Here is a 15,820-nt window from a genome sequence, read left to right on the forward strand (position 1 = left end):
CTCCCCAGCCTGAGCTGTTGGGACAGACACAGTCACTAACCAGCAGCTAAATACATCCACCTGACCCAGTAGAAACACTGAAGTAGCAGACTGTTCGAGAGCTACTTTGAAAACCCCAAACTTGGCAGGAAGGAAAAAGTCCGATCTCATGCAGCATGTAGGCCAAAGCTGGGCAGATCTGCTATTGTGGGAGCTGCTCTCCCTCTTCTTAGTATTTGGCAGCTTCCACTCACTTTTCTTTCTGTTTCCCATAGCAACAAAAAAAAACAAACTCTACCATTATGAAAGATTTGCCGAGTAAACTCTTGTCATAATTGATGTTCTACATTAGTTACAGTCTGCAGGTACAGCTGCGGGGTTTAGCTCTCCCACAGTGTCCCCTGCTGTTTACTTGCAAAAATAATTTGGGAAGAGGAGGACATTTTGTGGGGAAATTGCAGTGTCTGAGACTTTTATCTGAGGTGCATTCCAATGCAACAGTGATTTGTACATAGTAGGTGCATAATAGATATGTACTGAATGAACCAATAAATCATCACTCAGCTTCAGGGGATGACCAGAAGTCTAGGGATCTGTATGATCAATGAGATTTTTTTTTTTTTGTATTTTCTCAGTGCGTAGAGCAGTATAGTCCTACTGAGAATGCTGTCCAGTGGCCTGACACTGGAGATTTGTTTGTCCACCCTACACACCCCCCCAGAGGTTGTCCTGCCTTGCTTAACATAATAGGATATCTGGAGTGATTCTCTTGGCAGAGAATACAATTTGACGAATTTCAGAGGTAGAGGAGACCATGGAGCCCATCTAATCATTTTAGAGAACAGTGGAGCACAGAGAGGGAAGGGGATTTGCTTTTAATCACAAAGTATGGCAGTGGCAGATTCCAGTCTAGAATTTGGGTTTCCTGTCCTTCAGAGTGGTCTCTACTGCATCACACTGCCTCTTATTCTTACATCCTTGATCCACAGAATTATAATATATATGACATATCCCTCATTCCCCGTGAAAAGTCCCAATTACCTTTATAAGTATCATCCTATTTTTCCTTATCTAATCCTGTGAGGTACAGAAAGGATGGTCAGTGTTCTTCCTGTTTAACTGAAAGAAAATGAACCTCAGAGAGTTTGAATGAACTGTCCACAATCAGAAGTCAGAACCAGAAGCCAGCTCTTCTGAGCACAGTTTAGTCCATTTGCTTCTGTCTGGGAGACAGCTCTTGAAAGTAACAGATGAGTCTTAACCACATCCTGAAGGAAATTAAACCTGGGATATGTCAACCTGCGGGGCCACCACGCTGCCAGTACACACCTTAATGGTGCCAGATGGTATTATGTGAAAAGGTTAAATCATTCCTTTCCCTCCTCTCTTGTAGAGCTGGAGTTACAAAGCACCATGAGAAGAATTTTGAGATGACTTAAGTTTCCCCAAGCTAAAGCATCCCATTCATCCAGGACATGGGTGGAGCTACTATGTGTGGAGTCTTCTGCAAGGTCCTTAGAGCAGATACCACAGTTACAGAAAACCCAGAATCCTTGCCCTTGTAGAACTAGACATTGCAGAATAGCTGCTTATCTGCATTGGTAGAGATCCCTACGTCAGTGAAATCACAGGTCTGGATGCTGCCCTCCACACCCACCCCGCCCTCACTGCCATGGAAGATGGGACACATGTATATGAATGAATACAAACTAGATAAATACAAATCATACAAACTAGAATCCTTTCTCTTAAATCATAGCTCCTTGAGGTCAGAGATCATGTCTTCTCTGTCCTTAGATCTCCCTAGCCGTAGCACAAGGCATTATGTGATAGGTCCTTAAATGGTTGCTGTGTGATCAGAGGAGGGGAGGAATCACCAGGGACTCAGGAAAGGTTTGGTGCTGGGTCTGGAATGAGCAACACCTGAGTTCAAATCGGGCCTCAGACACTAACTAGCTGTGTGCCCCTGGGCGAGTCTCTTGATCTCTGCCTCAGTTTCCTCAATTGTAAAATAAATATCATATTAGTAAGATTATTTGTGAGGATTAAATGAGATAATATTTGTAAAGTGCTTAGCCTGGTGCCTGGCATAGAGTAGGTAGTTGCTATATAAATGATTATTCCCTTCACCTCACTTCCTTTTTCTAGTTGGTACCTGAGCTGATTACCATCTGGGTACCCAGATGGGACTTTTGTGGGAAATCTTGCTGATGAATTGAAGGCACCCCGAATTTTGCTAGTACTAGCCCTTACGGTGAAACTGGTAATTGTGTAGTCTTTGGCCAACTGAGACTGACAGCTTTTGTGTGTTTTCTTCCCAACAGACCTATGAGCAAAATGACTGGATATTCCACCTGGCAGGCAAGCTCTTAGCCAATGACTCAGATGCCCTGTCCCTGATTGCATTCAATCCATTTGAGGGCAAAGACCCCCCCAGGTAAGACACTTCTCAGCAAGAAAGGTGGGGATCTTCCAAATTTCACAATAGACTCTCAGAGTGGATTGATTGGGGTTTATTTTCCAGAGGTCCTCATTGTTCACACCAATGAGTGCATTTCTATCTATTTAAACTATTCAAAAGCCAGAAAGGTGCCTTTTCCCATCCTTTCCCCAACTCTAAGTACAAAGTGCTGAATAGTGAGTGCTGTTGAGGGTGCTCAGTCACCTCTCATAATGGTAGATAGAGAGTACAGAAAATTGAGATCTGTAGATAACCTCCACATAGATTATAATCAAATTTCAGCCTTTTTGAGCTAAAACCTTTGAGTAGAGATGCTAAGAAAGAGAATCAGCAGAGAGGAGCTCTCTTTTTTGTCCTTCCTTTATTTAGTTACTTAGTGAGGAGAACCATCTCTGCTTGGAGAGAAATACTCAGAAGGCTACAGAGCAGGAGGGAATGGCCAATTCAGAATTGGCAGGGAGTTAGGAAGAACACCCTGTCCGTAGGAAGGTTCTCCTGACTTCAGGCTGAAATCTATCCCTTTGCAACATCTACCCATTGCTCCTGGTTGTCCCCTGCTGGGGCCAAATAGAATGAATCTCATCCTTCTGCATGACAGCCCTTCAAAACCTGAAGACAGAATTCTGCCAGAAAAGGCATATCTGTGTTATAATTCAACAACTGTACCATCAGTCCCAGAGTAATTTAAGTGATTTAGAACACCTCTTGTTGAAAACTCTCAGAGTGCAAGCTCATTGCCCATCCACCTTAATGAAATAAATCTTATAGATTCATAGGCAGTAAACCTGGAATGGACCCTAGAGATCACAGTGTCCCAGACATTCTATTTTACATATGAGGACAAAGGAGCCCAGAGAGTAGAAGTTACTTACCCAGAGTCACACATTTAAGCACTAACACTCAAAACCCATTGATTTATATCAGCACTTTTATGACTTGATCCTCACAACAACCCTGTGAGGTAGGGGCTATTATTAATTATCTTCATGTTGTAGATGGGAAAACTGAGGCTGAGTTGCCCAGGGTCACACAGCCATAAGTGTCTGAGATTGGTTTCAAACATGGCTCTTCCTGAGCAGCCTCTATCCATCTTCTCTCTCCCTGACTGCCTCTTACTTTGTCTTCACTTCAGTGACCAGAGAATCTGACTCATTTCTCATGGCACTGACAGAGAATAAAGTATCAGCTCCTTGAGGGGGAAGGATTACCTCATTATTGTCTTTTCCTCCCAGCATCAAGTACAGTATTTGGCACACAAGTACTTCATAAATGCTTGTTGAGATGAAATGTTTGTTGAACTGGATCTCTTTCAAGATAAAAACTGAACAAGGCAATATAATACAGTGGTCTCTACCCACCCAGTAACGAGTCACTGTATAGTGACTTTATGGCAGGACCTGAGGGAATGAAGCCAATCATTTGGGAGTTCAACCATTAGAGTTCAAGTTTAGATCCTGCCATTAAACACTGTGTACATCATACAGTGGAAAGGGCCAGGGTTTGGTGTTAGAGGGACATAGATTCAAATCCCAGAATACCCTTGTGGTCTTGGCCTAACTTCTCTGGCCCTCACTTTCCTCATCTCTAAAAGAAGGACAGCCTTGGATCTGATGCCTCTAAGATCACATCCAGCTCTAAATCTTTGTTTCTATGACTTTGTGTGAGTTTCTCTCCCTGAGCCTTGGAGGCTTCCGAACTTCTGGTTCTAACATTCTGTTGGGCTTTGATTCTCCCTGATCATGTGCCTTGTAGTTTGGGGTCATTTGATCCTGATGTCAGAAAAAAAAATATGCAGCTAGGGATACTGGTGCCAGTGTTTATCCCAGTTGTATATGTCCTCAGGCTCTCCTTTCCCATAAGATTAGGAGAATTCAGTGGTTTATTTGTCCTACAGGAAATAAGTTTGATAATGACAATTAACATCAGTTACCCACACAGGAAGCAATGTCTAGGAGGTAAATGGAGATTAATGCTTTCTATCTTATCCTTCATTTCCCAACAGAAAAAGATGTCAAAAGAAAGGTCAACTGTTAAAAAGCACAGTAAAAAACGAACAATTAGCAAATTCACAGATTGTTTTGGTATATGGTTTCTATTCCAAAGAATAATACTTAAGTAAAGTATTTGGTCACTTTTACTTGCTGCTAGTAAATGAAAATGTGTTTGGGTTTCACAAATCTTATGTTTCATATCAAGCAACCCAGTTCAGCACATATATTTTCCTGTGCTAATAGCTCTGAAAGAAGCAAAATTCTTTATTTTACAAATAATTTGTCTTGGGAATAGCTAACCAGAAGTACAATTAATTATTTTACAAATTATTCTTCCCTTACTGCCCATATTAACCAACATTTGGACTTCAGCCATATTGTAGGTACCATAACTTCACAATGAGAGTTTGTTTGGGTCAGCCTGGAATAATCACCCTCCAGTCCTCACCTCCCATGGCAGTCCTGCCAGTCATTCAAAGCCTAATTCAAATCCCACTTCCTCCATGAAGCCTTCCAATCTTCTTCCCCAGTAGAAAATTATTTCCCAGCTGCCTTGGACTTCATACCACTTTTAATGCATTTATCTGTTTTGTGTTATAATCATTGGTTTATGTGTCACAAGCCTTCTAGTAGACTTTGAGTTCCATGAGTACAAGAAATGTGGCACAGAGACCTTTATGTAGTAGTAAATGTCGGTTGCATGAACAAATTAATGAATGATCTGTGAAGTCAAAATGATCAGTGAGACACTAAATTGCATAATGTTGTCATTCCATGTCATTACTTTGCCTCCTTCTTGATGAACTGAATATGGCTTTGTTCTGTTGAATTCTTGAATGTGTATTAGCATTAGTAAACGCCAAGCATTTACTGAGCACCTACTATGTGTCAGAAAATGGGCTAAGCATTGGGGATACAAAGACAGGCCCAGCCCTTGAGGAGCTCGCAGTCTAATTGAGGAGACAAGAAGCAGTCAAAAATGTACAGACGCGCCCTCTTCCCCTGCTTCATGATGAAAATGACAACCTCTTCGTATAGCATGCCCTTCTCTTCCCTCCTCTGCCAGGCAGTCAGGTTCTGCAGCCACAGGGCTGTGATATAGAGTGTGTAATCCATTGCCAAGAGACTCACAAACAAACGAAGGCCCATAAACTCCCATTTATTGTTGAAACTGCATTTTTGGTTAATATTGTACTTTGTTGAGTTCTCCAATCAGGAGATCTGTTACACCTGGATAATGACAAGCTGGCTGAAATCCAAGTGGATTCTTGCAGGCCTTCTATTAATTATTTCTAGAAAAGCCACTCTGGGATATGTCAGCAACGTCCCTTGCTGATAAAGGATACAACTTTAATAATGTTTACGGAGAGTTCCCAAACCTGATTAGCTTGGCCTGTGTTATTTAGACAAATAGGGCATTGAGGATTGGTGCTGGGGACTTAATGTGGTCTCCCAGAACCCTCATGCTGTAGGGAATAGGCTTCCCTAGAAGTTCTGTGAAATGAGTGATACCATAAAAAGATTTCAGCTCCATCCATAGTAACCTAGAGCTCAGTACCTACAAGTCCATTCTGACTGGAGAAACGTGGGCGATGAGGCTGGAAAAGAAGACTGAGACCAAACTGTGGGCAGGTGGAGAGGGTGGTACTGGGAGAGACTTTGAATACCTGGTTTGATTCAGTGATGAAGATGATGATGAATAATGAAGATACCTTATATCTGTTAAATACTTTTTCAGTTTGTAAATTCCTGAACATGTATTGTGTCTTTTGATCCCCACAACAGCTGGGTAATGTAAATAGAGCAAATATAATTATACCTACTTTATGTAGACAAGGAAACTGAGTCTCAAAGGGATAGGTTGTTTGCCTTCGGTGACATGTCAGGTCTCCAGACTAGGACTCAAACATACCTCCTGTAATTCCAAATTTGGTTCTCTTTCCCTGTACCCATTCTCCCATAGGTGGGAAATAGGGAATCATTGCATGTTTTTGAGAAAGGGAATTAGTAGCATGGTCAGTCCTGTGCATTAGGAAGATGCCTATTAGTTGGGAAGTGTTGCATGGAAGATTCTCTATCTGATCTTAGCCTGCTTTTCTAGCCTAATCTCCCATCATTCTCCTATATATTTTCCATTGTTATTTACTAATATTATTAATGAGTTAGTTTGAATAAAGATATAGATACAAGTGCTCATTGTGCTTCGAAAATGACACAACAAGAAGAGGGATAAGTAAGACAATGGATGATTATCAGGATCCGAAAAGATCTTGACAACCAGGAATATGGGGCTGAATCTAATGAGATGAAACTCTAAAGAGATAAAAAGCAAAGTCACATTTGGGATCAAATAACATCAGATTTCCAATATGGAGAAACACGGTTAGATAGCAGTTGTTCTGAAAAAGACCTGGGGTTTTTAGTGTACTGTAAACTCAATCTGAGTCAGCAGTGTGGTGTGGCAGCCAGAAAGGCAAGTATAACCTTGGGCTATGTGCCTAAGAAGGGCACAGTTGCAAAGCATAGGGAGCTAATCATCTCATTGTATTCTGCCCTTGTCAAACCTTATCTGGAGTACTGTATAGAGTCCTGGTGCTGTGGTTTAAGAACATTAATAAGGACCTTGAGTCCATGTCATATAAGGATTTGTGGAGGGATCTAAGTTTGATTAGCATAGAGAAGACTCAGAGGGTCAGGGGTAAAAGGGATGGGACTACAGCTATCTTCAGGCATTTGAAGGAGTGATTAAACTTAGGGTGGGGAGAGTTGGTCGCCAAGGGCAGAACCAGGAATAATGGGTAGAAGTTAGTCAAGGAAACCAGTTTAGGTTTGATATCAGGAAAAACTTCCCAGCAATTAGAGCTGCAAAAATGAAGTAGAATGCCTCAAGAAGAGGTAGTCCTACTCAGTGAAAGTCTTCAAGCAGAGGCTGGCTGACCCCTTCTTAGGTACGCTACAGTAGAGATTCCTCTTGTCAATGGATCAGACTAAAGGGAGATGGAGGTTCCTTCCAGCTCTAGAATTTTATACTTCCGTAGGTTTGGTTTTTTTTTTGGTTTTTTTTTGGAATAATGAATATAGGTCCAGCCTTGGAACCAGAAAGACCTGGGTTCACATTTTGCTTCTGACATATACTAGCTGTGAGAACATGGGCACCTCCCTTAACTTCTGAGTGTCTCTTAGGTCATGCTCTAAGATGTGTGTGTGCGTGTGTGTATTTATATACGAGTTGCCAGTCTACGTTGGTAGAGAGAGTATTCTCATCAGAAGTTGTGTACACTGATAAAATCAGAGGTCTAAATCAAAGAAAATATTAATAATAATCCAGTAACATACAAAGGACATGTTATAGGGGAAAAAACTAGTAGGAGGTGTCAAGATATAGTAGAAAAAGCATTGGATTTAGAGTCATAGACTCTGCTACCTATTTTGTATGTGATCTTGAACACATTACTCAATAAGGGGATGAGAGTGAGGAGACAGAGGAAGGCTGGTGATAAGGGCTGGGTCTGGAGTCCCAGGCTCAGAGTTAGCTCCTTTTGAATATTGTGACCCCCAGTGCACTGCTGAGTTCCCTGAAGCCTTTAGCAATATCTGAAAAAGGGTCAAGACTTGTAAGAAAGATTGCATAAAGGCAACGACAGCCCTGTCACTGATCCAAGGAGGTCATGTTTGTGACGCCATTCTTAGCCACCCTCAGGGGGAAGGTACCAAATGTAGGTTTATTAAACATTGAGTTGGAAGGTGGTACAAGCAGAAAGTAAAGTGCTTCAGAACCAGAACCATTTTTCATTTTGTCTTTATAATGCTAACACCTCACACAGTGCCTCGCACATAAATGCTTATTGGATTAGATTCAATGATTGTGTGGGTGCGTGCAGCATGTACACCGATACATGCAAAATGAAAAGAAATGAATGCTGTAACATTACACAGGGCAGTGACTTCATGGTCAGCTTCCTAATGATACTAGCGTCAACGGTCTGCATCTTAAGGCCTATGCTGTCTCTTGTCCTATGACACGTTGGTCTGAGCTGTCACAAAATCACAGACCTAGCTCTGAAAGAAATGTTCGAGGCTATCCAGTTCAATGTGGCCAACCTGAAATTAAAACCCAGAGCCTTTGACTCCATCCTGGTTCTTTCCGCTTTTGCATGTTCAGTGTTGTTTATCCCTAGCCCTGTCTTATGCAACTTCTCCTCCTGGACATTAAGATCAATGATGTGCCTCTGTGATGAATTTCCTGGCCTCACCTCTTATGCTTTTTAAGATCAGTCACCAAACATAACTTCTCCAATACCACGTGGTTATATCTCAGGGAAGGCTGAGAATGAGACTGTTTATGTAACCTACTTCTTAAAAATAACTTGATATTTTGAAAAATAGAGGATCTTGTTGGTGTTGGGAACACTAGTGGTGTTCTTCCATCAATGAAGCCTATAATCTATTCATGTGTCATGATTTGCCATGGCCAAAACTTTTATCTGGTGGCCATGTATCTGATGGTGGCTTCTTTGAACTTAGGACTGGTCTTTGTATGGCAGGAGTCCAGAATCACCTCCATATCACCCTGAGGCAGCAAGGGAAGATTTTAGAGGGAGACCTCCCAAGATAAGATGAAATCATTGATTTGTACATCTGGAAGGGGCCTTAAAAGATCATTCAATCTGATCCCCTCATTTTACAGAGAGAAAACTGAGGCACAAAAATAGGAATTAGCTTTTCCAAGGTCAAGTCAGGCACACAGCTGGGACTAGACCCTTGACATATCTAGTCCAGCACAATATCCATGTGACTATTTCTTGTAACAAATAACTTTTCTTCAAGATTTTATCTCTGGCTAGGAATTAGCATGGCCCATAGGGGATTGAGGTAAGATCCAACCTTAATGAGATTACGAACTCTAGCCTTCCTTTACTCCCAATACCAATTCATTAAGTGCTTTGCCAATATCCCCTAGTCCCTGTCAGTATGCAATATGTAAGGCCTGTTTGAATTATGATTCACATGAGAAAGACACTAGTGATTTCACTGATAACAGATCTTACCTCTCTGTGACTTGATAGATAAATGTGGTTCTTACTTGAAACCTATAAAGGTGACTTTCCCAGAGTTGCATGGCTAGTGTCAAAGGTCACATGTGAACCAGGTCTGCCTGATTCCAAATCCACCGTTCTGTCATATGTGCCATGATGCCCCTCTCACCTCTGACAAAGGATGAAAAACTTCAATGCATAAAGCACAGTTTCTAATTTTTAAGTGAATTCTTAACAGTTACAATTGGCACACATAATACATTTAGTTTGTGTAGCTACCACTGTTGTTTTTAAATAGACACTGTATAAAACAAGTCAGGAAATTGAGGGGAAAGCCTCTATTGAGCCTCACAAATTCATACCACAGGCCTTCTATCCAGATATTTAAGTATTATTATTGACATCAATAACTCGCACTTCTGTAGAACATTGAGATTTATAAAGCACTTTCCTCATGCTGAGCCTGTGAAGCAGATAAAGCAGATTTTCCCATTTTACTGGTAAGGAAACTGAGGCTTAGAAAGGTTGAGTAGGTTGCCCAAATCATAAAGCTGGTAAGGCTGAGGCGTAATTCCAACCAGGTTTTTCTGACTCTCTTCCTAGAGTAATCTTTCCATTATCCTTACTTTTGGCTCAGGATGGTCCTATTTTTCAGTAGCTAGGTAGAAAAATCTTCATTTCCCCCTCTTGATGCCCCTTTCTAAAAGGGGATTTTGAGACTTAATTATTTTCATTCCTTGCTAGACTGAATAATTAGGGGAAGGGACTGTTTTCCATAAGGATGTGAAGTTCCGACTTCATGGATTTTGTTCTGCTAATGGAAACTCTACACCTCAAATAGCCAAGGGACTTTCAAAATGAGTTAATGCCTCAAAATGAAATTTCTTAGGCTGATGTTTGTAGCTTTCTTTACATCTAAAAAAAAAAAGTTAGATTTTTTTTTTTCCAAGTGTGATAAACTTAAAATGAAAAACAGGTGACTGATTAAAAATGAGAACATTGTTGAATGTGCAGCTTAATTGGGTGTGAGCCTGTAGTGGATGGAAATGGATATTTATAGATGGTAAATGTGGCCAACATGGCTATCCAGTGGATAATTCATAAAGCTATTACCCATCACGGATTAAACTATTGCCATCTCCACTTAAGAAATACTTTAGAGTGTTGTGCCAGTAACAAAGGAAAAAAAAGTTTATTTGATCTTTTAAAAACTTTTACTTCCACCTAGACAACTGTGCATGTACAGAACATTTCTGCCCTTGTAGAGAGAGGATGCTGGGGGTACTTAAGCTGTAGAAAACCAGGACACTGACCCCCAGAGTATTAGATTTGGAGTAAAAAGACCTGGGTTTAAATCTCAGTGCCTGAGAGATCTATGCTTGCCCTTGTGCTATTTAACATTGTTATCAATGACTGGGTTGAAGGGAAAGGTGGCATTATCATTGGATTTCCAGATGACATGAAATTGATAGGTACAGTTAACATACTGGAGGATTGAATCAGCATCCAAAAATATTCTGACAGGCAAGAGTATTGGGTTGGATTGAGTAAGATGTAATTTAAAGGGGATAAATGTAAAATATACATGGGTTCAAATAATCAACTTTATAAATACAGATGGAGAAAACATGGTAAGACAGCAGTTTATCTGAAAAAGATGTGGAGGTTGTATTGGACTACAGCTCAATATGATTCAGTATTGTGATGTGATGGCCAAAAATAGCTTCCAAGAGTGAGATGGGGAGAGTCCTTCTGTTCCCTGCCCTGGGTAGACCACATCAAGAGGACTGTGTTCACTTTGGGTGCTAAAGTTTCAGGACATCGATAAGCAGAAAAACATTCAGAGGAGAGTAACTAGGATGGTAACAGCACCTGCATCTACATCATGAGAAGTTAAATAGGATTTGGGGAAGATTAGCTTGGAAATGACTCAGGAGGATTGTGATGGTTGTTATTAAGTATTTCAAAGGCCATCATGTGGAAGAGAGCCTTGTTCTGTTTGTCTCCAAAGAGCCAAATGAAGAGAAATGAGAAGCTGAAAAGTGGTAGATTTAAGCTTGATGTCAAAGGAAGCCCCCTAACCACTTGGGTTATCCAAAAGTGGAATGAGCTGCCTCAAGAGGTGGAGGTCTTCCAGAAGAGGCTGGATGACTGGACTCTGGTGTCTGGTAGTTGGAGATGGCCAAGTTACCCCTGAGGTCCCTCCAGACTCAAAACGTTGCTGTGGTTCTGTGACCTCTGCTCTTCTAACTCATTCTTTCTGTGACTTTGGGCCTCCTTTTCTTCCTGTGTCAATGAGGATGGTAGAGTGGATGACCTCAAAGATCTCTTGCAACTTGAAAGCCCTTGATACCAAAAGTGTGTTTGCAAAGTATGTCACTGCCCAAGAGAGCGTTGCTTCTTCCAAATGGCCCAAGCCATGAATCTCTGCCCATTCCTCCCTGCATGGGCTGCTTGTCAGGTTTCCTGAAGCTCTTTGAAGGACTGAGCTGTGAGCTTCATGAAAGGAAGGCAATAGTCTCTTAGCTAAACTCCATCTCTTAAGAACAGATATCATTCAGAAAGCAGTTTCTATTCATTTCTGTGCCTTCCAATGAAAAGACCTTTGAAATAAACATCCTGTAGCATTCTGCTGATTCTATTGGGGGGAAGGAGCTACAGGATTTTAATAGCCCATAGTTCTCTAGTGTCTTATGGTTTGCAAAATACTTTATTCCCCATACCCTGTGAGGCAGATGGAGGCAACTATTATCACCGTTCTGTGCATTTCGCAGAAGAGAAGAGACTTGTCTACTAGTCACATGGCAGTATCAGAGCTACGATTTGAATACAAGTCTCTTAACTGCCAGACTAACATCTCCCCCAATGATACCATGCTGTCAAAAAGGGGAAAAAGCAGGGAGCGGTGGTTGGCTTGACACAAAGGCATGATCTCAGGCCCTGGGACCAGCTTCTGAGAGCTATCTTAGCTACAAATCAGCCAAAATCTGTCTGGGATCAGACTCAGAAAAAAAGAATCATAAGATCATAGATGTAGTGCTGGAGAGAATCCTAGAGGTCATATGGTCCAGCCCCTTCATTTTAAAAGGGAGAAAACTGAGGTCCAGAGAAGTTAGGTAGTTTTCCAAAGGTCACACAGGTAGTAGGTGGCAAATCGCATATTTTAATATGAGTCTTCTGACTCCAAATGTAATGATCATTCAATGAGCCGTATTCAGCTTCCACTTTAATAAATTCACACTTGTGCTGCCATTCCTTAGGTTTAATTTGAGACCTGGGTTCTAATCCTCTTTCTGTTACTCATTCTTCTTCATTGGTTTCAGTCATATCCAACTCTTCATAGGGTTTTCTTAGCAGAGACACTGGAGTGGTTTGCCATTTCCTACTCCAGTTCATTTTATAGATGAGGAAACTGAAGCAAACAGAGTCAAGTGATTTGCTCGAGCACACAGCTAATGTCTGAGGCTAGATTTGAACTTGGGTCTTCCTGACTCCAGGTGCAACCTCTGTTACTAATCCTTGGATGATCCCAACCTTTCTGAGTTTCTTCAGTGAAAAGGATAGAAGTGATACCTAGAGTCTTTTATGGTTGTTTGACTACCTGATCTCGTCAGGTTGTTGTGAAGTAGATACTAGATAAGGAGGTTCAGACAAGTGATTCTTTTGCTATAGGAAACTCCCTATGCTAGTGCAGACCAACCCTTTCTCTAAAATTTATAATCTGAGGGAATTGACTGAGATATTAAGTGACTCCCCAGGGTCCCAGAATCAGTTTGAGTCAAAGATGGGATTTGAACCCAGGTCTACAGACTCCAAGGCTGGCCCTCTATGCCTTATACCATACTGCCTCTCATAAGGAAAATGCCTTTTAAACCTTGAGCTACTAAAGAAATGTGAGCTCTTTTTAATTATTACTAATCTGTAATTCAAAATCTCTCTTAATTACCTTTAGGGTAAAATACAAATTCCTTACCTGATGCTCTTTGGATCCACACTGCCTTCATACCCTTATTTCCCATTGTTCTCTTTGAAGCAGTCTGTATTCCAACCAAATGGACTCCTAGCTGGCCCTTGAGCTCATCCTGCTTTCTCCAGCCTGGAATGAACTACCTCCTTAATCTCCATCTGTAAAAATTCTTTTTTGCTTCAAGGCCCATCCAAGGAGTCTTCTCTTAGGGATCTGCTGCCCCTGTCATTGCATCCATCAGGTAAAAGTCATTATTCTGCCTCGGAAATTTTTTTATGGTGATTTGTTTGGATCTCTCCTTTACCCTTCTTACCGTATATCATACTTGTGACCCTGTTTCATCCCCTATTAAATTATAAGCTCCGTGAGACCAGTGACAGTGTCTGATTTACCTTTGTATCTCTTACAGAGCTTTGCATGTAATAAGCACTTAATAAATGGGAAAACATGGTGCCCCAAAGTATTTTACACAAATGAGCATGTATGATACATGGGAGAACACGAAAAGGGCAACAGAGAAATCGAGAGGACCTGTTGTTCAAAGTGAACTCTGCTAAGCCCTTAGGGAGATAACATGGTATAGATAACTTGAAGTCTAAGAGGGTGATAGGACACAGATCACAGTGATAAACATTAAGTGATAAGTGCATTAGTTAGCAGACAGATGTACTGGATAGAGCCTTGAAGTCATGAAGACTTGGGTTCAAGTTATACCTTGGAATCATACTAGCTGTGTTTGTTGATTTTTTTAAATTATTGATATTTTAGCAATAAATTATTTATTTTTTATTCTGACCTTAACACTAAATAAAATGAGCATTTCTATATATAAAATTAAACAGAAAATTAAAAGATTGGGCATGAAACTGAATCTTTCTTAACATACAGCTTGCTTTTCTTTTTTGAATATATAATACATTCAGCATGTAACTTTCAAAGCTTTACTCTTTATCCCTGTTTCCTCCTGGCCTTCCTTCTGTTCTCCTGTGTGCATTTTTTTTTAAATGACCCCCTTTCTCTTCTTTTTATTTTTCATTTTATTTTAGTCAGTCCTATCATGATTACCTCTTTCCCTCTTACTGACCCCCACCCCACTACAAAAACAAAGAATGAAATGCAAAAACCCTTATAATAAATATGCATAAGCAAGCAAAATAAATAATAAATTACAACCTTGGTCAATTCTAAAAAGTTACACTTCATTGTATTCTTTGAAACCATCACCTTTTGGACAGGAGGTAGGATTCTTCCAGAGCAGAGGTTCCCACAACTTTTTGACCTGCTCTCCTCTTTAAAAACAATACTCAGTACTTCCCTGCAAATATACTTTCTTTAACCCTTTAGCAGGTTTTTAAAAAAAATTTGCATCATTTCAAAAAATATAAAATATTTTTAAGTGACATCTTAAATTTAATATTTATTGTAAATTTGTGACTTTTTTCCTGCATTGAGATTTTAATGATAAAATATTATGTCATGTAACCATACATTGTTGTATTGTAAATAAGTCATTGTGTACACATGTTCCTGCTGGTGCATGTTGTACTTCTGCACAATGTGTGACACGCTCACCTGTTAACATTTGCTTGTTAAGATCTGTTAGCAGACTTGACTTGCATTTTATGTGTTTATTTTGAAAATAATGTAATTACTGTGACATTATGTAACGCAACAGATGAAATGTGTGTGAATGGTTTTTCAAAATTGTCTTCTCTTTCCTTATGCTTCCACCACCCCTTTATTTTTATTCAATACCCCACAATTGCCCTGAGGCTACTACTGCCCCCTTGGTCACTCCAGTCTCCCCGACGGAGCAGTATCACCCACTCTGGGAGCCTGTGCATCTGGAATCATGGTTGGTCATTGAATAGATTAGAGTTCTGTAACCAATGTTTCGGTTGTTGTATATACTGTTCTCTTGATCCTGCTCACCTCCTTCTGCACTAGTTCCTTCATGTTTGTCTATAAGCACAAGGTGCTTGTACCACCTGGGCGAGGGCTCAGGTTCAGGCAGGGTTGCCCAGGCATTGAGCTGACTAGGCATTGGTCAGGCCCCATTTCCTACTCTGGCCCAAGCTAGCCAACCCTGGGCACCTCTGTGGTCTTGTCTCCTCTTCTAGGTCCCGATTGCTTGCATACTCTGCCTCCTGCCTACCCTGACTTGTTTCTGCTCAGAACCTTTGCAGGTTTCTGAAAGTCTCCTTGTGAAGTCCTAACCTGGATGGAGGAGCTCATACTAATTTCTCGGTGACTTTCTTTATCATTGTTTCTTCTGGCACAATTTTAGAGCTTTATGAGTGAAATAGGTTCCTCTAGGTCCTAACACCCCACCATCTTATCCAGAAGTCCCCTTGTTGGGTACAGATTGATCATGTGATCATGGGTA

At 40.8% G+C, this 15,820-nt stretch overlaps 1 protein-coding gene across 7 annotated transcripts in view; it reads left to right on the plus strand.

Moving 5' to 3' along the window:
* The window catches only part of LMF1 (lipase maturation factor 1), a 742,944-nt gene that overhangs the window by 712,423 nt on the left and 14,701 nt on the right, over nucleotides 1-15,820 (plus strand). For 6 of the 7 annotated variants that reach the window (XM_072600903.1, XM_072600855.1, XM_072600865.1 and 3 more), the window contains one exon: nucleotides 2,304-2,416. In XM_072600903.1, coding sequence (XP_072457004.1) covers nucleotides 2,304-2,416 — 113 coding nt within the window. Of the gene's footprint in view, nucleotides 1-2,303; nucleotides 2,417-13,618; nucleotides 13,676-15,820 lie in introns of all 7 variants that reach the window. The other variant, XM_072600875.1, reaches the window with a different exon arrangement.

Source organism: Notamacropus eugenii, chromosome 1 (assembly GCF_028372415.1).
Source record: "Notamacropus eugenii isolate mMacEug1 chromosome 1, mMacEug1.pri_v2, whole genome shotgun sequence".
NCBI lineage: Eukaryota > Metazoa > Chordata > Mammalia > Diprotodontia > Macropodidae > Notamacropus > Notamacropus eugenii.